The sequence below is a fragment of the Ixodes scapularis genome, unplaced genomic scaffold (assembly GCF_016920785.2).
Source record: "Ixodes scapularis isolate PalLabHiFi unplaced genomic scaffold, ASM1692078v2 PGA_scaffold3__209_contigs__length_174095766, whole genome shotgun sequence".
NCBI lineage: Eukaryota > Metazoa > Arthropoda > Arachnida > Ixodida > Ixodidae > Ixodes > Ixodes scapularis.
In genome coordinates, this window is record NW_024609868.1 from 51870196 (window position 1) to 51896052 (window position 25857).

Here is a 25857-nt window from a genome sequence, read left to right on the forward strand (position 1 = left end):
AGCCGTTCCTTGGAACGCCGTTCCGTACAACACTGTGCAAAAGTTAGTTATAAAATTTAAAAATAATAGAGCGGGGCTATGCGGAGCGTAAGTTCGTCTGCTTCTTGCGTTCTTGGAAGGATAGTGGCTAGACGTCAATGCTATAGCTGCCTTCAGGTCACGATGTAAGATACACTCTTTAGGTGAGGACACGGCGGGACTGAACGCGCGGCGCGAGGAATCAGATAGTGTTCGTTCGAAGGGCATCTGAAAGGCTGCATTATTCCGCGGCCACCGTGCCCGCGGCTGACAGTGTCGCCGGCGGCCAAACGGCGAAACTGTGTGGGAGCGAAAAAAATTATCTCGTTGCCATGACACCCCGTACACCGTGGTCTTTCTGCACGTGCGACAACCTCGCTGGAGCTCTGCGCGTGTGGAGCATGAGGCGGCACGAGCCGTCTTTGCCGTGCCCACGGGTTGACAAGTCATCTGCCGGTGCCGCTTGAAACCATAGTGAGAGAGAGAAAGAGAGAGAGTGAAAAGCGAACTTTATCTGCATTGCGCGAGGAGCGCGCAGTCCTGACCTGAAGAGTATTATCTTACACCGTGCTTCAGGTCTACCCACTATCCTTCCATTTCATTTCATTTCATTCCATTACAAAACCCCCAGAGGGGTATTACATAGGGGGCAAGTACATAAATGGGGTATACATAGACGCCAAACGATTTAAACGCCATACATGTGCTGTTACGTATTTTCCATGAACGTTGATGGGCAGGTGATTGCAGCAGTGTCGTGAGAAAGGCCGTTCCAGTCCGGAGCTGCTCGGGGGAAAAATGAAGCAGAAAAGGTAATGCGGGTGCTGAGGCGGGCAGTTTGGAGGCAATGACCCGTGCGATCCAATATGCGTGCAGGGGGTAAAATGTAGGGTGGTTGACAAAGCGCGGCCAATGAAAAAACCTATTAAACAAACAGAGGCATGGTGATGCGGCGTTGGCTGGAAAGAGGCGGGGACCCTGATTCAGCTTTTAAGGACGATATGCTGCTGGTATTGTATGAATATAAAGAATGAATGAACCGAGTAGCGCGATTTTGGACAGCTTTGAGCGCGTTGATTTGATATATTTGGTGTGGGTTCCAAATCGCAGACACATATTCTATAGCTTTGATCGGATAAGCGATTTGTAAGCGAGTAAATTTACGTGCTGCGGGTCGAGGTGGAAATGACGCTTCAGGAATCCCAGGGAGTATTCAAGAATTCTTTGATCCAGTTTAAGATGTCGGGATTTAGACTCAAATGTAAAAGCTTTTTAAGCGAACGCTGATGGGTGACTTTGTCAAAGGCTTTAGGAAAATCGAGAAAACTTACGTCACTTTGTAGGTTACGGTCGAGGTTAGTATGCAGTTCATGGAGGATGATGGCCAGCTGAGTTTCGCAAGAGAAGCCCTTGCGAAATACATGTTATGAAGCAGTGATTCTCAACCATCGGTGTTTCGCGGACCCCTTGTGGACCGGCGGAGATTATGGAGGACCCCGTTTGCTGTAAGGGGAAAGGAAAGGTATAGGTTAAATATGATAATGATTAAATAAATGGATATAACTAAAGGCTGGTGTGAAGTAGACCTCTCTTATTTAAATACACACGAGAAAATTCGCCCGAAAACTGAAACATTTCTTCTCGACCTGAAAAAAGTAAACTTTTGTTGCCGGGCTTGGCTGGTGAGGCAGGGCTTCGCGGACCTTAAAGGGTCCGCGGACCCCCATTTGAGAACAACTGTTATGAAGGATGCTAAAAATGGTCCGGGCATGGCTGGTGAGGCAGGGCTTTGCGGACCTTAAAGGGTCCGCGGACCCCCATTGGAGAACCACTGTTATGAAGGATGCAAAAAATGGTCCGCGCTTGGCTGGTGAGGCAGGGCTTCGCGGACCTTAAAGGGTCCGCGGACCCCCATTTGAGAACAACTGTTATGAAGGATGCTAAAAATGGTCCGGGCTTGGCTGGTGAGGCAGGGCTTTGCGGACCTTAAAGGGTCCGCGGACCCCCATTGGAGAACCACTGTTATGAAGGATGCAAAAAATGGTCCGGGCTTGGCTGGTGAGGCAGGGCTTTGCGGACCTTAAAGGGTCCGCGGACCCCCATTGGAGAACCACTGTTATGAAGGATGCAAAAAATGGTCCGCGCTTGGCTGGTGAGGCAGGGCTTCGCGGACCTTAAAGGGTCCGCGGACCCCCATTTGAGAACAACTGTTATGAAGGATGCTAAAAATGGTCCGGGCATGGCTGGTGAGGCAGGGCTTTGCGGACCTTAAAGGGTCCGCGGACCCCCATTGGAGAACCACTGTTATGAAGGATGCAAAAAATGGTCCGCGCTTGGCTGGTGAGGCAGGGCTTCGCGGACCTTAAAGGGTCCGCGGACCCCCATTTGAGAACAACTGTTATGAAGGATGCTAAAAATGGTCCGGGCTTGGCTGGTGAGGCAGGGCTTTGCGGACCTTAAAGGGTCCGCGGACCCCCATTGGAGAACCACTGTTATGAAGGATGCAAAAAATGGTCCGCGCTTGGCTGGTGAGGCAGGGCTTTGCGGACCTTAAAGGGTCCGCGGACCCCCATTTGAGAACAACTGTTATGAAGGATGCTAAAAATGGTCCGGGCATGGCTGGTGAGGCAGGGCTTTGCGGACCTTAAAGGGTCCGCGGACCCCCATTGGAGAACCACTGTTATGAAGGATGCAAAAAATGGTCCGCGCTTGGCTGGTGAGGCAGGGCTTTGCGGACCTTAAAGGGTCCGCGGACCCCCATTGGAGAACCACTGTTATGAAGGATGCTAAAAATGGTCCGGGCATGGCTGGTGAGGCAGGGCTTTGCGGACCTTAAAGGGTCCGCGGACCCCCATTTGAGAACAACTGTTATGAAGGATGCTAAAAATGGTCCGGGCATGGCTGGTGAGGCAGGGCTTTGCGGACCTTAAAGGGTCCGCGGACCCCCATTGGAGAACCACTGTTATGAAGGATGCAAAAAATGGTCCGCGCTTGGCTGGTGAGGCAGGGCTTCGCGGACCTTAAAGGGTCCGCGGACCCCCATTTGAGAACAACTGTTATGAAGGATGCTAAAAATGGTCCGGGCATGGCTGGTGAGGCAGGGCTTTGCGGACCTTAAAGGGTCCGCGGACCCCCATTGGAGAACCACTGTTATGAAGGATGCAAAAAATGGTCCGCGCTTGGCTGGTGAGGCAGGGCTTCGCGGACCTTAAAGGGTCCGCGGACCCCCATTTGAGAACAACTGTTATGAAGGATGCTAAAAATGGTCCGGGCTTGGCTGGTGAGGCAGGGCTTTGCGGACCTTAAAGGGTCCGCGGACCCCCATTGGAGAACCACTGTTATGAAGGATGCAAAAAATGGTCCGGGCTTGGCTGGTGAGGCAGGGCTTTGCGGACCTTAAAGGGTCCGCGGACCCCCATTGGAGAACCACTGTTATGAAGGATGCAAAAAATGGTCCGGGCTTGGCTGGTGAGGCAGGGCTTCGCGGACCTTAAAGGGTCCGCGGACCCCCATTGGAGAACCACTGTTATGAAGGATGCAAAAAATGGTTCGAGTCTAGAGAATTCATTTTTTGAGAGTATGACGTTTTCCATGATTTTGCGGAGAATCTTTGTCACCTGATTTGAAGACTGGAACGACCTTCCCCATTTTTTTGTCCTCTGGTATGCTGCTTGTGAAAAGTGACTCAGAAAAAATTAAGCAGAGATATTCGGCGGCATTTTGCTTGATGTTCTTTTTAAAAGTTTTGAGTTGATCTCATCTACGCCGACTGATGACGAAGTGTGATGTTTTAATCACACAGGAAATAGCATCTGCAACGAACGTGGTGGGAGGCATTGGTGTCGGTATTTTAGTCAGGTATATAGAAAGTGACGCGCTAGTTTCATAATTAGTAAAAAACGGATGAAAATTAGGCAGCATTAAACACGTTCGCACATTCAGCATCGTTGACAACTTCGCCAGATTCATTAGTGATGTCAGTTTCAATCACTATCCTTCCAATCAGAGCTCGGCATTCTGACGTCACCGTAACACCTGCGCAATAAGCAGACGAACTTGCGCTCCCCATAGTCCCCGACAGCTCAAGAAACGCGGGGCTTATGTTCACGCTTCGTGATTGGTTCTTTGGCGTTGTTATAGACAAATGCCGCAATCTCATTGGCTGCTGAGGGATAATGAGATGGTCGGGGTTTGCCAACGCAATTCCAACCTTCCGTGCCCAGGTACGAGACTACTGTGGCCACACGGTGCTCATCTACATCTTTGCCTACCTGTTCTACCTGTTCTGGGAGTGTCCCGTGGTCAACCTGGACAAGCTGATCATGAACAAGCTCAGGGGGCAGGAGCCGCCCCAGCAGGACAAGAAAAAGGGGCTCTCGCTCGACGATTCGTCCGAAGGCGACGACAGCTGCTGCCGCTTGTGAATGGGGCGGGGGGAGTCTTGTGCGTCACATCGCGTGTTCCGTGACGGTTGATGATCCGATATCACCAATCCCATTGAGTTGTTGGGAAACAAACTGGGTCGCGGTGCCGTCAACCATGAATCATGCGCAGTGACGGGATAAAACGGACACATCTTGAACTCTGAACGTCTAAATTCACCACATTTTCGGCGACTGTGTGAAAAATGCGACGTGCCATTTGTGCCCGACATAACTTTTGCCAAATTATACGAGCACCGATTGGAGTGCATTGGTTTTGAAAGTAAGAAAGATTCGAAGTCAATGACCAAAATAGGGCGCACACTGAAGCGCACGCAAGCGCCATTTCTTTATAGAGTTTTGCTTTATAACAGTCGCTGCTGCAGACGCCAGCACGCGCAGCGCGTGTAGCTACACCCGCAGCATGTTCTTTGTTGCTTGGGTAATTTAACAAAAAGTCTACGACATGACGAAAAAAAATTACTGTGATTTGTTTATTACAAAAATACTACGGATCACCGAGCGCTCTTTCTCCGCCCAAATGAGCGTTGGCCCAAATGCAACGCTGCTAGCGGTGCGAACCAAACCAGCAGCTGCCAAAGTTTCACAACCAGGGGTTTCCCCAGGAATTGAAATTAGGGAGGGGGGGGGGGGGGGGGGGGGAGGACATTGAGAACAGAGGAGTTGTAGCGAATTAGGGGGTGCCTTCAGAAAAACGAGGGAAGAAGAAAGGTGTACACCCCCCTCAGGGAAATCACTGTTCACAACTAGCCGTTTCAGAACAGATCTCGTTCAAAAGCTTTTTCTTATTATTTCAAAAGTAAAATGGGGCCCATTTTTGCCCGTTTTCGGTCAATGGTGTCATTCAGCCCCCTGCATTCGAAAGCTCCGTCGACCGCCATTTTCCCTTTGAACATTTCAGAAAATCACTTATAACGTTTGAATGAGATAACGGTTAGTTGTGGAACGTCCGGTTCGGGCCGCTAGTGCTACATTTTGGCAGAGGATGAGCATTCCTTTGTTTTCCTTTTACAATACTCTCATCATCATTTGGAGATGCATGCCGTTAATTTTTGCGGTGAAAAAACACCCTGCAAATTATTTTCTGGGACACCCAATATACGTCAACATTCTTATCGTGACTCCTGACAATGTTGACCATAAGCGCGAGCATGGTGAAAGGCTCGTATGATGCAGTCGCTCTCGAGCATCTCAAGAAAAAAGCGTTATCAAAGTTGGAATCTTGCCTTGACAGTTTTTTTTTCTTTTTTTCTCGGAACTATCTCAGGGCATAGAACGATTGATTCAGCTTCGAACATGCCAGCGAGCGAGCGCCACGCTTTGAGCGAACGCGCTCTTGCATGAACGCGTTGTATCGGCACCAGCCCTGAATCGAAACTTAAAATATACCTCTGACGTTCAATCTGCTAATGACGATCGCACGGTTGTATTTTGAACAAATGGCTATATATATATATATATATATATATATGTGTAGATTAAAGACAATATTAATCTTAGTGAGTGGTCACTTTAGACCTAGGACCAAAACGACACAAGCCTTTTTTTTTTTCTGCGATGCCTAATTTTCGCAGCACCGAATCTGTCAACCTTTCGTGAAAACACCCTGTCTGTGTATATATATATATATATATATATATATATATATATATATATATATATACATGTGTGTGTGTGTATATATATATAGCTCATAACCAACTTTGCCCACGCTGGACCACGGTCCAGCGTGGGCTGGCGTGGTTATGAGCTCCGCCACTTGGGCGTCGTCAACGCGTTACGACCTGGCATTTTTTTAGTTGCCCTTCCTCGCTACCCGAAAAAGTTGAATAGGCCGGGAGAGAAGGAATATTCGCTTCAACAAGGCGCGCGCGCATGCAGTTTGCCGCCGTACTTCCGCGGATCGGGGCTGCTGCATGTTAACTGCATAGCGACGTAACGGAATTCGGTTTACTCCTTTTAAACAATGTTTTGGTGTCTTTTCGAGCAAAAAATTAGTGTGTCCGTGGTGCGGCCAGAACGTGGTTGACATTTAGACAATAAAATAGGCGCTAGAATTTCGTTGCAGTCGGACTCTGCGGCTCCCCATTCGCCGTTTTTCTTGTGGACGCTACCACTTTTGGTTCTTGGTGTGCAGAGCGGGCACAAGGGGCAATAATTACGATTCGAAAATACGAGTTCCTGATCCTTGTGATACGGTGTAAGGAAACCCAGGCGTTATCGTTTTTGTACTGTCGTGGACTGTTTTAACTTTTTTATTTTTTTTTTCCAAAACTTAAAAGATTTTCTGCGATTTGAGATAAAGCTTTGAATAACTGGCAACAATGTTTTTAAGTACCAAAATGTTTCTAGGCCACGGTAAAAGTTATGGTCATGGCAGGTATGCACCCCCCCCCCCCCCCCTCCCCAAATCGCGTCAGTACAAAAACATTTTTTCACTATGGTATGAAACGTTCGATGTACCGCTTGTTGTCTTATAAGTGGAAGCTCCTCCCACCTCTTTCCACTTTAGCAGAGCGAAGGATGGAGAGGAGGTCGCCTCGTCTTCGGTGATCGCTCTGCTAAAGTGGAAAGGGGTGGGAGGAGCTTCCACTTCCTTCTTGACCTATCACCGACTATAGAGTCTTACCCGTAGCGTCGTCTCATCATCGTTTTTTTTTTCTTTTTTCTGCGCGTGTCCTAACTTGGCACACTGTCATCCGGGTGGTGTTACATACGTTGGAAGAGCACATTGTTTGTTTCTTTCTATTATGTGACGAATGCGTGTTCACCATGTGCTACCGTATATCCTTGTAAATAATCGCCCGTTGGGTGAAATACGAATAAACAATCTTACACGTAAAAAGCCGAGGATTGTGTGCCTCGTCTTCGGGGCTCAAAACAGAAACTCTAGTAACTATTCAGAGTGGTCGATCTGCGCAATTGGTGTTGTTCGACTTTCACTCTCCTCTGCGGTAGACACATACGTGGCTTGTACCAGTTTGGACAGAATAGAGAATACCCAAACAGTGTCTCATGTTTCTGTAAGGGTAGCAATGAAACGACACTTCCAAGTTGTCAAAGCATTTTTTTAACTTGGCCTCAAACTTTGCCCCCGTGACCAAGTCACAGGTAAGTATGACTGCCTCCTAAAATAATAATAATACTAACTCGTAAAATAATAATAACATAATGCTTTCGGTGTTACTTTTTGACATAATACACCGGCAGACACGAAAACAAGCAAAATAAGACTCCTCCCACGCCTTTCCACTTTAGCAAAGCGGATGCAGGACTCAGGAGAGGAAGTCACCGCCTCTCACGGATTTGCTCGGGGTGGGAGGGGTTGAAAGGGGGGTGGGAGAATGGCTACAAGCGGACACCCTGACGTCGTGTGACGTCACCGCGAAGTCACATGGCTTCACGATGTCCCCAGACGCGATGAGGTCACCATCAAGTCGCGCGACGCCATGACCTCACATCATGATCACCGTGAAGTCATGTTACACCACGTCGTCGTGTGACATGACACACATATAGCACGTGCCAAGCTCATCCGCAACACATTCTGTGTTCCCCAGTGTCAGCATGATTCAGCTAGTGTACATTATTTCCCCGACTGACAAGCCCAGATTATTAGTGCCGAGATGTTTCGGTGGCGCCCTCTTCTGGTTTCCATCCGTGACGTCACGACTGGGATTTGCCTCGCCGTGATGTCACCAGTTGTTATCCTGGCTACTTACCATCAGGTGCGACGACGAGTTCGGTGGTGTGTTTAAAAAGCACAGTGGAAGCTAGGAGCCATCGCAATCCGAAACTAACACCGTCAAAGTTGACAACCTGACAATGCTCATATGCCCATGGTTTGGCCAATCGTGGAACGCTGACCGCAGCGACGCTTTTGGTCGCGCACAATATTTGGCACACTACAGGGTGTGCCAAATATAAGATTTGTTTAAAAAAAGCCGTGAAAGCTACACTTATGCGGTATGTGCAGGTGATTTATACGGCCAAGAGGACATAGTATAGGGAGATAGTCGCAACTATTAGTGGGCTAATTAAGTAAAGGAATTAATTGACTTTTTAATTAGCGCAAATAGACATAGAGTTCCAATTAGAAACTCGCTGAGCATCATCCAAAACCACTAAATCAACTATCATTAGAACGATATAACGCCGGGGCAGCATTTTACGGCGTTCTGTAAAAACGCTTTCTTCGGACGCGTTTCTAGATTTCGGTTTCTTAGCGGAGCGCATCTTTGCGCCCGCGGTCCTGCTTCCTCGAAGTGGCCGCGCGAAGCCGCCCCCCTCGCCGAATGGGAAGTAGAGATGATGTGTGTTGCGCGTCTCAGCCACTAGGGAGCAGGATCGCGGGCGCGTAGATGCGCCCCGATAAGAAACCGAAATCTAGAAACGCGTCCTAAGAGCCGCGTCCCACTAGAGCGACAGACAGCAACAAACGACAGCGACACACGACAACGAGCGACAAACGTCACTGACAGACAGCCTGTTTGTCGGAGTCCGCCGTCCCACATGGCGGACACGACGCAGAACACGGGGCAAGGAAACTTGTTTCCTAGTGGGACTGGAGTTGTCAACAAAACGCTTCAAAATACACAGACAAACCGAGTCTGGCGACGCGGTTTTCGTGTTTTGCTTTTTGGACATAAAACGCGCCGACAAACACGGTGAAAGTGGAGACGATGACTTCATTTCTTGATTAAAGCTTTTGCTTCTCATCCTTTGCCGTTGGCGACTTTCCGTAAACAGTCGTGACAATCGACACGAAACTTTTTCTGAGCTTGAAATACCCGAATCGTCCCTTTTTTGGGCCGTTCGAGGCATTCTAGGCTACCTCGGCAAACCTCACTCATGAGGGCCCTCACTCACCCTCACTCACCCTCATCTTCACAGGTGAGGTGAGGGTGAGTGAGTTTCTGAACCAGGAAAATTCATGAGTGTGAGGGTGAGTGAGGGCCGTGAGGAGTGGTGAGGGCCGTGAAGGGCGTGAGGGCGGTGAGGGCTGTGAGGGCGGTGAGGACCGTGAGGGCCGTGAGGGCTGTGAGGGTGGTGAGGGCCGTGAGGGCGGTGAGGGCGGTGAGGGGTATGACGGCCATGAGTGCGTGAGGGCGGTGAGTGGCGTGAGGGCCATGAGTGCGTGAGTGGTGTGAGGGCGATGAGTGCGTAAGGGGTGTGAGGGCCGTGAATGCGGTGAGGGCCGTGAAGGTGGTGAGGGCCGTGAGGGTGGTGAGGGCCGTGAGGGCCATGAGTGCGTGAGGGCGGTGAGTGCGTGAGGCGCCCTTCAGATCGAGCCTCTTTCTCTGCAATTTTGGTGTTAATGGCGGGTTGTTCTCTAGCTTTCCCTAGATCGACACGAATTGCTGAGATCGGGTCCGACTCGAAATAAGCAAGCAACTCGGAGCAATTCGAATACGTTTGAAGCGGCTGCATCCAATCAGGGACGCAAAATTTTCACGCGATACCTCGTGCCGGTGATGATGACACCCAAAGACTTGGTTCTGGTTTGAAATCGATCGTATTTTTTTAAAATAAACTGTTTCAGAAAGGTGCATTAGTATTCTTAACGAGATTTAAATGCATAAAAACACGTTTATAACGCGTAATTGTGTCTAAATAGTGCAAGAAAAATAAAATTTTATGATGACGATGGCAAATTGCAGCAATTGGTTGCTGCGTGTGATCGCGGGCGGCCCGTGTTGCTGGTGTTGCGACGTAAAGTTTCTGGGCGAAATTGCCCCATCTGAAGCTGGCCTGAGTGGCGTGAGGGCCATGAGTGCGTGAGGGGCGTGAGGGGTGTGAGTGCCGCAAGGGCGGTGAAGGGCGTGAGGGCGGTGAGTGGCGTGAGGGCGGTGAGTGGCGTGAGGGCGGTGAGTGGCGTGAGGGCGGTGAGTGGCGCGAGGGCTATGAGTGCGTGAGGGCCGTGAGGACGGTGAGTGGCGTGAGGGCTATGAGTGCGTGAGGGCCGTGAGGGCGGTGAGGGCCGTGAGGGCGGTGAGTGGCGTGAGGGCGGTGAGTGGCGTGAGGGCCATGAGTGAGTGAGGAGCGTGAGGGCCGTGAGGGCGGTGAGGGCCGTGAGTGCGTGAGGGCCATGAGGTTCAGTGAGGGTGAGTGAAGGGCTGAAGGTGAGTGTGACTGTGAGGGTGAGGATGAGTGAGGGGCTGAAGGTGAGTGTAGCTGTGAGGGTGAGGGTGAGTGAAGGGCTTAGGTGAGTGTGGCTGTGAGGGTGAGTGAGGGCGACCTAAAACGCCGACCTCTGATTCTAGGTGAGCGCCACGGAGCTTCACGCTGATTTTGAAAATGTTTATAACTTCATATTCGAATGATCGGGGGCAGGCGCTCTTTGGAGGACAATACGGCATGCCGATTATCACAAAACGTGATGACAAGTCTCTCGTCTGCCGGAATGGCTTGCCGCGGAACGTCGTGTCCTAGTTCGTGGTGAGCGGTCTTTGGTCAGTCCTCGCACATGGGTGTATCCATCCTGATGCACGGGCGTAGTCTTCGGCTTCTTGAAGCACCACCTCGCGCACCAAGTTTTCGCGAGCAAAACCAGCCACAGCAAATTTCAGCACGACCGCCCGGCGCCAGCCAGCAAGCCGCGCCCGCGACAACTACGTTCAATCGAGGGACCGGAACTGCGGGGCCGGGAACGAGGAGTGGCCGCCAAGGGCCTCTCGTTCCGGGAGGAAGGGTAGAAGGGTGGGAAGGGAGGAAACGGAAGGTATAAACGGGCGAGGAGGATAAGTTTGTCTCCGAGAGATGTTCCTCAGTGGGACTGCTTGCTGCGGTTGAAGTCCAACGACAGACAAGAACTCGTCCGTTGTCGATCGTTTGTCGGCGCTTGTCGCGGGTGTCGGTCGTTGCAGTGGGACAGCATCGGCGACACAGAACTTTGTGGTGTCGTCGGACAAAACCGGTGTTTGTCACTCTAGTGGGACGAGGCTATAATAGAGCGTTTTTACAGAACGCCGCAAAATGCCGCCTTGGCATTATATCCTTCTAAAAAGGGTTGATTCAGTCGTTTTCGATGATGCTCAACAAGTTTATAATTGGAACTATGTGTCTATTTGTAATAACTAAAAAGTTAATTAACAAATTTACTTAATTAGCTGACTGATAGTTACGACTATCTCCCTATACTATGTCCCCCTGGCCTCACCTGCACAAACCGCACAAGCTTTCAAGGCTTTTTTTAAACAAATCTGAAAAAAAAAAAACTGTATTTTTTGCTGTTTCTACAAGAAATTAAAGGAATATGTACTGCTCTTCTTTTTTTTTTTTTGCTATGCTGTTTAAAAAGTTTTGGATACCACCTGACCGAAGCAGTGGCGTCAAGCATGGGAGTATCGAAGACACATGTATCTTCGATACATTTTGTGTATCGGTATTAGGTATCGCATTCCAGAAATGAATGTATCGGTATCGAAAACACATTTTTAGTGTATTATGTAATTTCACGATACTCGACACTCAGGGAAAAAAAGAAATAAAGATAGGGTGCAGATTTTGAAGTTGCTGCGAGTCGGACATTGGGCTAGCAGCGCTCGCCGAGGCGGTAGCACTCTGAAAAAAGGGATGGGGGCTATAGCGCTTGAAGGGAGAAGGGGGAGGTTTTGCGGCGGGTCCGCATTATGCCACATGCACCGTCTAGCTCGCCCTGTTGTGAAACACACACACACACTAAGAAAACAAGAGCAGCACGGCGATCACAGACGGGGTGGAGAGGTGGAAGATCGGGGAGGGGATATCTCCTCCTGTTGTAGACTTTCAGTCTTTTTATCTTTGTTGTTTTCCTTCTAGCTTTTAACGCAGGATGCTCAACTTCAAATGTCCGTTAAACACAGTCTGGGGAGCTTGTACATTTCAGCACAGGACAGACAAAAGCAGAGGCACCCCAGTAAATACTGCAGTAACAAGCGAAAAGTATCAGAAAAAGTTCCAAGTTTATTTGTGTGCATACTAGTCAAGTGCTCCAAGACAAGTTCGCATGAAGAACAATAGTTAAGAATATTTGCTGCGCTGCTCTTGGAAGCAATCTTTTAAACATCACCATGGCTTCAGTCCAATGCTGAAGTTCCAACGAATCCAGCTGCGCCAACAGCGGAGCCTAAAAAAATCCGGGAGGCCGGATTCGTTTAGGCCCTTTCAAGAACAGGTTGCTATATTGAATGCACTAAATGTTCCAGAAACCACAGATAAATGTCGTATTTTAGCTAATCATATTACAAGCTTTATTAATATTGGTGACTCCAGTGATGTATCAAAGTATCAACAATACAGTATTGAGAATCTGTATCGGAAATGAGTTTCTGCTCTGTATCTTGTATCAATACCAGAAATACAATTTTTGAGAGTATCAAGTATTGGTATCAAAGATACTTTTTTGAAGTACCGTGCCCAACTCCGAGTGGCATAGCCAAGAATTTTTTTTTGTGTGTGGGGGAGGGGGAGGGGGCAAAATACATCTGGTGAAGCCTCCCCCCCTGGCTATGCCAGTACCGTAGAATACCGCGCATCCGCCCATACCACACTAAGCGCCCATACCCAAATTTGTAAGATCTGAGAAAATACGCAGAGCACATTCATATGCAAAATTGATGACCGGACCAGTGCCCATCCCCCATTTTTTCGCGATTATCTCTAAATTTTTACTGTGCGCTCGCCCGGTATTTTATGGTATACTGAAGTGAAAGTGAGCATCAGCTACGTCCTGCAGGCTACTTTGTTTTTGGCTAAAGTGTCTATCTTTAGTTGGTACTCGTTTTTTGTTGTCCACACTATATTCTGTTACACATTGTGACGGACTGCATTGGACTCTACGAGCTATCCAAGCGAATTCAATGCTGCGTAAATGTTGCATGACCTTTGGGAACGGCAAAGCGACACACGAGGCGCGCAAGTCATGTGATACGTTCCCAGAGTTGGATTGGCTGAGAAGGAGCATCCGCAGCGGTCCATCGTAAGGCGAAACGGAAAAAAGTGCTGCTTCACAATCTGCGAGTCACAGGCAGACATTGTGAAGTTACGAGTCCCTTTCCCACAAAGTGAGCTAAAACTGAAGACTTTGCCCATCGACTGGATCAAAGAATAAAAGAATAAAAAGGGAGCAAAAGCAAACGAAGCTCGAGCAAGGCTGATACTTTTATTTTCTCAAAAGCAGTTGAAGTTTGAGGCCTTAACAAATGATGCCAGAAACTCTGACCAACGAGTGGAAAAGAATGAGCAAAGGTGTCTTCCCAGGGAGACTGTGCAAAGAGCTCGCAAGGACATTAAAACAATAAAAACCTTTAAGATGACTGTGCCAGCAGGTCCCCAAGCTCGGCGTGTTGTCGAGCGATGAGACAATACGGTTATAGACGAAGTCGGAGACGGACATCATTTGGGGCACGTCCAAGGGAGTTGCGCCGCAGGCCCCCAGAGAACCAACATGGGCAAGCTACATCTTGAAGACGTTCCGGTAGGCGACGGCTGTGTCCACGGAATGGACGCTCGTAGAGAAGCTCTTGAGGTGCACCATCTCAGCGTCCTCGATGAGCAACGGCGACGAGTCTGCCCACTTCTGCGGGAGGTCTGAGTCCTTGTTGGTGTAGATGAGCAGGTCGAACGCACCTGTGGAAACAAGCCACCAATCCTCATCACTGCCCACCTTAAAGGGGCACTAAAGTGATTTTTAAGATCCTCGTTTTATTGTTATAACTCAATGTATGAGCACTAAGCATCCTAAAAAACCCTGAAATTGCATTCATGCACGGCCGATTTGCATACCCTTGAGTACCTTGGACGAGCTGAGCTCGTCGGCCGCTTTCTGACTAAAAATGTTGTGGACGAGCTCAGCTCGTCCAGTGGTTTTTTCGGTAGCCCTCAATTCCACGGACGAGCTAGGCTCATCTGAGTAGTTTTGCGGTGCTGATCATAGATGGCAGCACTCGTTTTAGTTGGCAAATATTTTTTTCGCCTCCGCTGATTTTTGCGTAATAAACTTTTCAAATTTTATGTGTAATACTAGAGGAATAACAATTCAAAATAAAAAAAAATATGCCACTTTTAGGTTACTTTTGGAAAAAAAAACAATTGGCACTTAAGGTATTAAAAAGGGATAAAAGATCTTGACACTCTCAGTTTGCACAGGCCGACAGATGGCGCTATCGAACCTTGCCGAATACGGTTGAATGACAAATGGCACCTGTCAGCCACTCGTGAGCGATAAGTTCTCACGTGGCCTGGTTGACCGCTCGTCCACGCAGGAACCCATCGCTTGCGAGTGGCTGACAAGCACCATCGGTCATTCGACCATACTCAGCAAGGTTCGGTAGCACCGTCTGTAGTTCTACGCCAATAATAAGTGTCTGGAACTTTGATCACTTTTTTAATATGCACATCAGCCCTCGCATGAATGCGATTTCGTGTTTCTTGGAAGTTTAGAGCTTGAAGATTGAATTGTGATCGTAAAACGAGCATCTCGAAAAGCACTTTAGTGCCCCTTTCACCTGTTCGCTACCAAAGCCGGTGAATCGCCTGGCGTGCCATCAGGGGCCATATTGCTAAAACCGGCGATTCGCCGGGCTGCATAAATTTGTTTTAAAAATGCATTCATAGTTGGCGCGCTATGTAGACGGGTTAGTGTGGTTAGATACATTGCCAACAGATGGCGAGAGTCATTCTGTTTGCTGCATTTGTTTGAGCTTGTTCTTTTGTGTGTCGTCTTTCCTGCTCGATCGCTGCCTGCTTGGAGAAGAACGCACCGTCGAGTGTATGGCATGGCCTTTCTGATTATGAAATCATATATACCCTCTTCGACAGAGATGATGACGGGACGTGTGGTGAAGATAGTGGTCTTCGGAGCCTTTTGTTGACGACGGGACCGATTCCGACAGCAATTCTGAGTCCGAATCACGAAAAGATAGCCCTGGCTGGTTAACGCCTAAGCGACCGAGGATGAAGTGCTTCAAGGTCTTTCATACGAGGAAGAATCTGTGAGGGCCTAGTGATTTGTACACTTGAACAAATCACTTAAGCATGTAACTAAACATCTTTTCTTGTTTTCTGCATGAATTTTTACTGTAGAAGCTTATTATACAAGCAAACAGTCACACCTAGTGTGGCCCTATTTTAGGGGTAGCCAATGGGTTGACTCTCCTAACAAGATATAAAGGTGGTAAAAACTGGCACAAAGAACTACAATCTTGGTTATCTTCACTCGTTTTAGGCTGGCCATGAACCAGAGGCACATAAAGGTCCGTTCACACACTTGCATGAAGGAGTTCTTACAATCTCTTACGACGAGAGAACATGCTGGCACACCCGTGCCATCTGTGTGGTGACCCCAGAACTGCATTTTGCTACAGCGAAGGTTTTGTGGCATTTGCGAGATTGAATGTATCTACTAAATGAAATGGTTGTGTTTAACATTGCCAGAAGTTTTTTAAACTCAAAAAGAAAGAATGATGCTTGAAAAATATAGAGGAAATATACAGAAATACCAAGTGTTCCATGGCCACCCAATAGATGGTGCCAGTTGTGTTCTCTCATTGTAGGAGATTTTAAAAGGTTTAAAGGACACGATCGCAAGCAGTTGCAAGGTTCTGAACAGGCCTTTAAGACTGTTTTGCTCAGATTTCGAGTCTCAAAAGCCATTTATAGGCAGCTCGAGTGTGAACTCTTCTTGGAAAAACTTAAATATACCTTCAGAATGACCTCTCGCCTGACTCGGAAGCTTCCTAAAAGTAGTAATCGAATTTAATGGAAGTAGAAAAAAAAAAACTATAAATGTGTTATTGTTATGCCAATATGGTGAAAGACACCTGCCAGTGGCCAAGGTTCCAGCAACCTCTGTGTCAGCGCTCTCGGATATATATATATTTTTTTTTCGGTTGTTTGATTGCAAACATGAACAACATTAGAGCCTGCATGAAAAGGAGCTATAAGGCAGCCACCCAGAAGCATGCAGTTTCATGCAAAAATCTCTTGCAGTAGAGTTCCCAAAACATGACAAATTAATCAAAATGAATCTATTTAATGTATCTTGCATTATAATGAATTGACCTTAGAAATTCCATGTTCTTTCTTTTTCATCGGAGCAATGCCTGCCATATTGGAACCACTCGCTGTTAACGAATATTGATATAAGCTTTACTCCATTGTTGTCACAACTATCTTGCTATTCTGCATATCCAGTGTTATAACAGAGCTACGGGAGGAATGCACATCACTTCTCGGCAATGTCATAATCATAATAATGAGGTGTAACAAAAGCCTACTTACAGGCTATCTCCAGGATAGGAAGATAGGTTACGCTGGCCACAATCTGTCTGATGACGCTCTTAATCTCATTCTGAATGTCGCTGATTTCTTTCTTCTTTGGCTGGCTAAAAAGTGTACAAGTAAACATTTGCAATCAGATAGCAATAAAAAAAGTTGAAAGTGGGTTGCATATAGCTTTGTACACAGACTGCGTCTCACTCAGTAATCAAAGTCTCGTTCAGAGTGTTGTAGAAGTCTACATATCGACGCAGGACGGCAACGTCGGTCTTCATCATATTACTAGGGGAGTACCACAAGGAGGCGTCCTCACCCCGATGCTTTTTAGTCATTTCTCTCATAGGTCTCCTGAAAATTCTCCCAAAAACCGTTCACGTGTCTATATACGCGGATGATATCTGCTTTTGGACTTGCAGTAGATCTCTGTACATCAACAAAGCAAGACTACAAAAAGCCATTAACATTACCGCATGGTACCTACACCTCCGAGGTCTGCACATATCGCCGGACATGTCAGCGGCGATGGCATTTACAAAAGAACACACGGACAAATACCCAATTGAAATAGACGGAAAGGAAATTCTATATGTCACCGAACATACTTTCCTGGGTGTCACTCTCGATAAGCAGCTGACCTGGAGCCCCCATGTAAAACACCTTAAAAAGAAGCTCTCCTATTTCATCAATATAATCAAGATGATTAGCGGAACCAAATGGGGATGCTCTGTCTCCGCACTCCTTGCCCTTTATAATGCTTTATTTCTCGGACTTCTGCGCTACAGCCAGCCTGCTATGCATAACATCACCCATCCTCTTCTAAAGGAACTCGAGAGTATTCAAGCACAAGCTTTTCGCAAAATGTTTAGGGCTTCCTAAAGGCACTTCTAATTTGGGATCTCTTGCGGAAGCACAAGCGATTTCTCCAGCCGTTTTAAGAATGCAAGAAACGTTAAGGGCCCATCTTCGTCACAAATCTCACACATATAAGCATCACCTTTCTGTGGTGCCGCAACCCTCCAGGGTTGAATAAAGATACTATTACTATTACTATTACCTCACAAATATTGTAACAGAAAGACCATCATCTGGCTTAGCACAAGTTATCACACTCTTGGAGGATTACATCCCAACTTCTTTTGAAGCTGCGGTAATTCCAAGCTATCCACCATGGAGGTACCCTCACTTAGAAATAAGAATGAGTATTCCGGGAATCGCTTCGAAGAAAACAATGCCCGCCCCCGTGATTACGCAGACAGTGCTGGAATACATAAACCAAACTTATGCCTCATTTAGACATGTCTTCACCAACGGATCTACAATGTCAGCATCATCAACCTTGGGAGCCTATATTCCGTCTCTGGACGCATGCATACAACCAAGGTTGAGCCGCGTTACGTCGTCAACAGAGTCGGAACTCGCAGCAATTCGAGCAGCTGTTGCACACGTGGGAGCCGAGAGTCCTATAGTTTTTGGGCTATCTTTGTGGACTCTAAAACTGCTCTACACACCCACTGTACGACGAAGAAATGTAGCTTGAACTTGCAACTCGCACATGATATTCTGGAAGCAGCTCGCCAAGCTTCATGCAAAGGGCACCAGTTTATTATACAGTGGATTCCTAGTCACTCTGGTATAACCGGAAATGTTATCGCTGACAGAGCCGCCCGAAACGCTCATGAGAGCGCTATTACTGTGTCAATCCCATTATCTAAATCAGATGCAAATAACTTAATTAGAGATATTGGCCAAGAAATAGCATCTTTCCTTTGGAGAAATCCTCAATATCATTATTCCTATCTTTACAATATCGACCCCAAACAGATTTCGGGCACCTCGAGGACTACCAAGGGCAGCCGAGACGGTCCTACATCGCTTGCGACTGAATGTGGCATATACCAACAGCTACCTTTATAAAATTGGTAGAGCTAAGTCTTCTGATTGTGCTTCGTGCGGAGTCACCCATAACATCGAACATGTATTGTGTGAATGCAAGGACTACAGCCGTGAAAGGGAGCTTATGAAGACAGACCTGAGGCTACAAAATGAACAAGACGTAAGCATTCATACTCTGCTTAGTCCATGGATCTCTGCTGCTGAGGGGTATAAAGCTACGAAAGCTCTGCTGAAATTTCTAGCAGCTACTCGCTTACAGAAGAAACTGTAGGGGAGTAGATGAAGAGCAATGGCCAATGACAATTTCCAGTAAAACATTTTCGTTAGTTTTTTTTTTTTTTTTTAGTTTTTAGTATTTTGGTTTTGTGTTTTCTCCCTCTATCTTTTTCTGTTTACCTTTCTCTCTTCTATTTTTATGATTTTCGCTTCCGTTCATTTCACAATGTAGCAAACCAGCACCAGGCACTGGTTGACATTATTGTTTAATAAATGCCTACCTCTCTTTCTCTTTTCTTTTTTTTACCTACAAACATGCGTCACGGCCTTCGACCTATATCGGGAGTAGGTACTATCTTAATCACAGTTAGCGGGAACATGGAAGTGTGTGCCATCGGGTACTATCGGAGCACTTTTTTTACGCCGACGCTCAACTGCAGCACATCCGCAACGTTGCAGTTGCGCACCCGGCCGTTAGAGTGCTCCGATAGTAGCCAATGCCACGCGCTCTCCTGTTCCCGCTAACTGTAATTAAGACAGTATAGCCTGTTGCAACCTATGAACGAATGGCGAGGGTAAGATGGGCCAGGGAGGAGGAAGCAGACGGAATGCTGGAGAAGAGAGGGGGAAACCTCCTCTCCTTAGCGTCCCGTCTGCTTCCTCCTCCCCGGCCCGTCTTACTCTTGCCCTTTCTTCTTGAGTTGCAACGGACTATACACTCCGTGCAACGCGACTGGCGCGCCGCCGCGCGGCCGGTACCGAAGGTAGGCAGTGAGAACCCCAGAGAAAACGAAACCGAAACCAAGCCGCGTACGTTGGTACGCATTGAAGTCGGAGTGGTGCGGTTGCGCTGGGTGCAGCAGCATGAAGTGCTTGCTGCCTGTACTGCGTCATTAAGTGCTTCAATAGTTATGCGTCGCATCTCGTGGAGACAAAGTTTCACAGTTTTTCATCTCGCCGATGTTTTGTGGAAAATGGACAACGATGGAGCCGTGCCGTACGACGCTAGAAATTTGGTCTCCCGATCATGTCTGCCACTGTGTCGGCACGGCTGACATATTCTAGCTACACTGCCGCTTTGCGCTCTGCGTTTGTTTTCGTACCAGTAACGCCTACATTTGTTAGCGCCGATGGGACGAACTGAAACGCCATCCCACACTCGCGGGTATGCAGTGCCAATTGCGTTGGAGGAATGCCCTCCAAAGAAGTTTCGTCCCCATCGTCCGTGTCGATGATATTTCCGAACAAGCATGACACGCAATCTGTACTTCATGAAGAAAGATTCGAACGGTAAAAAAAGTGACAAATATGAATATAAAGAAAACAACAATGAAACTCGGAACCACTGGAGAATCGACGTTAGAGTATGGAAGTTTATGTGGTGTGCTTTCTTTCTTGATCAGCCTCCTTTTGGATGTGGAAACGCTGACACCCCGAGTTCTGTAGACAACAATTTTTTTTTCTCGGCTTTAGAGCCACCTATTGCAAAGTGGTTCGAACTGGAATTACCGTCCACTGGTCCCTTCCTACTTGTAAAGTGTGCACCTCCCACGATGAGTGGTATTATCTGACAGCCTTTGACGGTCAAAGTCAGTTCCCATTTAGTTACGCCGCCCAAACTAAATTTCCACCTGGTTTCGCTATGCCAACTCTTTTTGTTATAATAAGTGTTGTGCCAAGTGACGGTCATGTCAAAGTACCTGTGCGCCGAAAATCAGCACCTCGCACAACAGGTTATTACACAACAGCAGGCCGCAAAAGCCCTTGGCGGGCAAACCGTGTTTTGGCCGACAACTTTGTTTTCTCGGCTTTGGAACCAGCTTTCGTAAAGTTGTTTCAATTGGAAGTACAGTCCACTAGTCCCTTCCTACCTCTAAAGTCTCCACCTCCCCCGACCAGTGATATTCTCTTGACAACCTTTTCATGGTCCAAACCGGTTCCCATTGAGTTACGCCGCCCAAACCAAATTTTCACCTGGTTTCCCTATGCCACCTTTTTTTTTTTTGTATAATAAGTGCTGTGTCATGTTACTTTCAAGACCAAGCACCTGTGTGCCCAAATCTGCGCTTTACACAGCCCGCTATAACACAACATTTTGGGTCGAATATTGGATATCCCGTACAGCTTTATTTCTTTATTCATTAGAAACCTAACTTTCATACCTGTTGTCTTAAAGAAACTTGGCACTCTTCGTGCACAAACTTAGTGAACATCTCACTCGCCTCCAAATATCATCGTTCCAGCAGTCCTAGGTTTACAGCGACGAGCGAAATAAATTTCCCACCCAGAGCAATCAAGGTGGCGGCCGTCTTGTTTTTCGGAAAATTGCTCCAACTCCTTTTTTCGGCCGCAACTAGAGAAATTACCCCTAATAACGACTCAAACTCAATTTATAAGAAGTGGAGAACAGCTAGAAGCCCTTTTTAGGTCTACCCCAGTACTCATGCAACGTCACCCTCAACTTATCGGCTCAAAAAGCAAAAGTTCCGTCCGTGCGCGCTTCCGCCGCCACAGCTTGGCATGCGAAAAGGCGCCGCAGGCTGCTGAACGCGCCTCACAGTCGAACGCCAGCTCCTCCGCTAGCGGCGCTGCGCGCGTTTTTCAAAGCGCCCCCTATAGTTCCCGCACGGAGTGTATAGTTTGGGAGCTATTCCCACTACCTGCTCAGGCCTACCTCTGCTGCCCTCCGTAGACCACACCATGAGTGTCATATTACTTGAAAGTGGAAGAATTAACTTTGTTCGCTTGCTCACATTATAGAACATTCGGTGCAAAACGTGGGTGGTCTATCTTCCGGGATATCAAAACACATCTGCATCGACAAAACAAAATAGCGTTCAATGACGATGGAAGTGACCGAGAATAGATAAGAAAACTCGCTATACGTGCCTCTCGTCAGTCATTTCGTCGTCCGTTTGAATGCGGAACTCCCACCTCTCTAGGGTCTCCTTTGTGTCGACGCTCGATATGACCAACACCACCTGGTGCACCATCTTCGCTTCGAGCCAACCTGAAAACAGAGTGAGATGAAAACAGCACAAAAAGGGATGGGACAAGTCAAAGAAACATACATACCAGGCACTGACTTACAACCAAGTTCAATAGGTTAAAGAACAAAAATAAACACACACACAAACTTGCAAAAACACTAACATACTGATGGACGGATGAATAGGGGCAAAAAATAGGGAATAGGAAAATGAACAGAAAAAACAACACAAACTTGCAAAAAAAAAAAAAAAAAAAAAAACGGAGCAATGAACACCCCACCTTTGAGCTGCGACAGCACGGTGTCCAAATACTTTTGCAGAGGCTTGTCCGACGTCATCAGGATGCTTAAACCGTATTTTTGAGCTTTGGTGAACATCTCGGGAGGGTAGACGCCCCTCTGGTACAAAATGCTGTTGATCCCATAGTCTGCACAGAACGAACACCGAGACTCCAGAACAGCTCTGAAACGCGTTGTTATGAGGGCACTACAGTAAAACCTCCCTTACTCGGACGTTCAGGGTCGCAATTTCAGTCTGAGTTTGAGATTAACCGAGTTTAGGAAGTCTGAGTTTAGGAAGTCTGGCTCGGAATATCTCGTTACACAAAGTTGTGGTTTCAGATTTTCGACTTTGACAGAACGCGAAACTAGGCGGGTGTTGATTGTTTGTGAGCATCGTCTCTTGTCCCAGTTAGTTCGAGTTCACAAAAGTTACAAATAAACTACGTGCCAACCCGCAAAGGTCTTTGCAAGCTGGTGGAACTTATTTTTGGCTATCACATGATGCAAACAAGTGTAGGGTAGTTGGAGCGATCTAAACTTTCTAGTCCTGACACGCGCTGATATAGGTAAACTTTCAAGAATATTTCTACCATCATAATAAAGTCAGGCAAGGAACGAAAGCTACTTACTAAAGAACTCTGTCACAATCTGGGCGGATCCCTTGAGAGTAATCAAATTTTGTGTGGCAACTGCTGTTTTGGACATTTTGAAATTTTAACGGGACGCTTTTCGTTACTTTTTGTCTTTTTGTTTTCCCGCAAAACGTTTTATGACGATGTCGCTGCGACGGACTGACTGACCGGACTGACCCGTTGCTGCATTTCCAAACAATTAAGTTTACTAAAAATAAAGCGGAAATAAATATTTTAATTTTTTGTTTATAAAGTATTTTGTTAATAATTAACCGAAACGTTGCTTTAAATACGCTAGATGAATTTTTTTGTCCTTATACGAGCTTGCGGCGCATGCTCATTTCAAACAAGAGAACTTCTCTGTGCATCTGTGCAATCTGCAATGTACGAGGAGTGACGGGAAGTATCGAATTATCGGAGAATCAAACCCTGTTCTCCTGTTCCGTGTTCGTGGTGTGTTCGGTTGAAATGAAACGTGAGTTGTGCACCCTCTTGGTCCGCTTCGACGAGTCTCAGCGTCGGTGAGCGAACCCCACCGCCCCTCGCACCGGTCCGAAAATGCCGATCTCGGACGACGCCGTCGTTTCCTACCGCCAGAAGTACAGGAACCTCAAGCGAAAGCTCAAATTCCTGCTCTACGAGAACGAATGCTTCCAAGAGGAGTTGCGAAAGGCGCAGCGGAAGCTGCTCAAGGTAACCAGGGACAAGAGCTTCCTCCTCGATCAGATCCTGCAGTACGAGTCCATCGACTCGTCGTCGAGCGACTCGGACGCTACCGTGTCTAGTGACAGCGAACCCGAGCACCGAATCGAGCCACCCACGCCCGTGATCAAGAAAAAGAAGCCGGCTGTGAGTAACGACGTTCCCCTGTTGCACCATGTGCCCGTAGCAGCGGCAGCAACGGCGTCCGCCACGGCGGCTGCAACGGCTGCGTCAATAGCGCCGTGCGTCGCGTCCTGTTCGGTAACACTCAAAACGGAAATGCCAGCAGTAGCAGCCGTTGCCGCTAGCAGCAGCAGCAGCAGCAGTACGGGGTCCCTCGGAATCCTTTCCGCAGTCTCCGCCAACCCCAAATCGACGGTCCCAGTGGCGGCGCCCGTCTCGCTTAATCCGACGTTAGAAAAAAAGAAAAAAGTTGCGCGAACCCCAAAACCCATTGCGCATGCGCAGGCAGCGCCGCTGCAACTTCAACCGCAGCTGCAACCCCAGCCGCAACCACAGATACAGCAACAAACTCAGCTGGTGCAGCAGCCGCAACAACAACAGCAAACAACAACAAAACTCCAGCAGCAGCAGCAACAACAGCAAGAACAACAACAACAGCAGCAACAACGACAACAACAGCAACAACAACAACAACAACAGCAGCAGCAACAACAGCAGCAGCAACAACAGCAGCAGCAACAGCAACAGCAACAGCAGCAGCAACAGCAACAGCAGCAGCAACAGCAGCAACACCAACAGCAGCAGCAGCAGCAGCAACACCAGCAGCAGCAGCAGCAGCAACCATCACAAAAACTGTCGCAGCAGCTGTCGACGCAACCTCAGCAGCCGTCCAAACCGCTGTTGACGGCGAGTAGCATCCAGAAACGGATAATGGAAGCGAACGAGACGCTCATTGTGGGACGGCTGGACGGTCACATGACTTCGGAGGAGGTGGAGAGACACCTGGAGGCACGTCAGGCGCTGCGGGACCTGCTGCCGGAAAAGGCTCCGCTCACCGTTCCGGCCGAACTCTTCAGCAACGAGCCGCCCGGGGACCTGTTGGACGGTGGCTTGCTCGGGAACCACCCGTCGGAAAGGGTACTCGCCGTCTGCGTTCCGGAGGGCACCTCTGTGGTGGACGACGAGGGACTCGCGATTGACCTGCCAGAGTGACTCCGACCGCTCGCAGCGCGGCTACTTCTCAAGGACAAACTCTTTATAATATTGCGTTGTTGCGGTCGATTCGCAATGATCATAATAAACGTGCGGAAGGGACATTTTCTCGCCCTCCCCCCTTCCCCATACGACTTGCTGCGACTTTTGACGATCGTCAATCATTGCTCTTTGTGATATGGGTATGAACTACATCTTTGTAGGCTGGCGAAAGAGGAACAATTATGTTTTCTCAATGAGTGCGAGTGACATTTCTAGTATCGGGTGAATTCCCGCGCTCCGCTTGTTCTCTGCCTCATTCGTGTGCAGTATAGCATGGTTGTAAGCGAGGAGTTTTGCGAGTATCCAACAGATGTGTAGCTATCACGGGAAGTTGCGGCTGGTCGTTAGGCCCGTGCAGCTGCTCGCATTTTAACGAAACAGTCCACGTTGGTGACTGCGCAGGCATCTGTGAATCCTACATCGCAGTGTTATCAGAATTCTCCATACCCTTTGGCCAATGACGACAGTTAACTCCATGGTTGGGGTCGAAGAATTGTAGTAAAAGAAATAAGCTGCTTTTGGAGCAATCCTTATTTCACCCTTTATGTACCGAATTAAGGTGCTTAAATGCACTTTTAATATCGGTCTATGAAGATGCACAAATTTCAGACGCAAAAAGTCTTATTTTTTTACTCCGACGACCAGATCTTGGAAGAACTACTGTGCGCAGCATAAGGAACTACGCATGAAGCTTGTTCTTTTCCTCGAGGTAGCAAAGAGTAAAGTCTCTGGGCAATTCGTAACAGTGACCATCATTCGCCAGCTCACTTGTATTTTGTCCTCATTTTCTGCTTTTGTACCTTCGAGATCACTCGGGGGGGGGGGGGGGAAAAGACATTTCGTTATGATGATAGTGCAATTAATGCAAAGGTGCAAGCGAGCTGGACAAGAATGACAATAGTAATCCCTGAAGATGGGGAACAAAAGACAAACACAAATCTCCAAACACAGCTAAATGACTGGTGCGCGACCTAAAGAATCCGCCTGGTCCTGGTATAGACCAGAGACCCTGGTTCGATACCAGGACCAGGCAGATTTTTTCAGTCACGCACCAGTCGTTCTGTCCAGCTCCACCAGCTGTACTAGCCACCAGTCAGCTGTGTTTGGAGATTTGTGTTTGTCCTTTGTTCCCCTTCATCAGGGATTATTATCGTCATTCTTGTCCAGCTCGCTTGCACCTTTGCACCCTTGTTGTTGTCAAGACTGG

The 25857-nt window shown here is 47.8% G+C and overlaps 3 protein-coding genes across 3 annotated transcripts in view; 2 read left to right on the forward strand and 1 right to left on the reverse strand.

The window, feature by feature from the left end:
• Positions 1-4455, forward strand: part of LOC8023543 (nose resistant to fluoxetine protein 6) — a 29918-nt gene extending 25463 nt beyond the window's left edge. Inside the window, exon 14 of the mRNA XM_040501002.2 lies at positions 4242-4455. Coding sequence (XP_040356936.2) covers positions 4242-4442 — 201 coding nt within the window. The 3' untranslated portion in view covers positions 4443-4455. The remainder of the gene's footprint in view (positions 1-4241) is intronic.
• Positions 4456-13582: 9127 nt separating this feature from the next.
• Positions 13583-22854, reverse strand: LOC8023542 (mitotic spindle assembly checkpoint protein MAD2A). Its single transcript, XM_029971680.4, has 5 exons — positions 22728-22854; positions 22098-22244; positions 21717-21837; positions 16722-16825; positions 13583-14069 (listed from the first exon to the last, which is right to left on the reverse strand). The coding sequence occupies exons 1-5, from the start codon at positions 22801-22803 to the stop codon at positions 13897-13899; spliced, it is 621 nt and encodes a 206-aa protein (XP_029827540.1). The 5' UTR covers positions 22804-22854; the 3' UTR covers positions 13583-13896.
• A 221-nt stretch (positions 22855-23075) lies between these two features.
• LOC8023548 (ras-interacting protein RIP3) lies at positions 23076-25393 on the forward strand. Its single transcript, XM_029971681.3, has one exon. The coding sequence runs from the start codon at positions 23289-23291 to the stop codon at positions 24606-24608; it is 1320 nt and encodes a 439-aa protein (XP_029827541.2). The 5' UTR covers positions 23076-23288; the 3' UTR covers positions 24609-25393.
• The last annotated feature ends 464 nt before the right edge of the window (positions 25394-25857 follow it).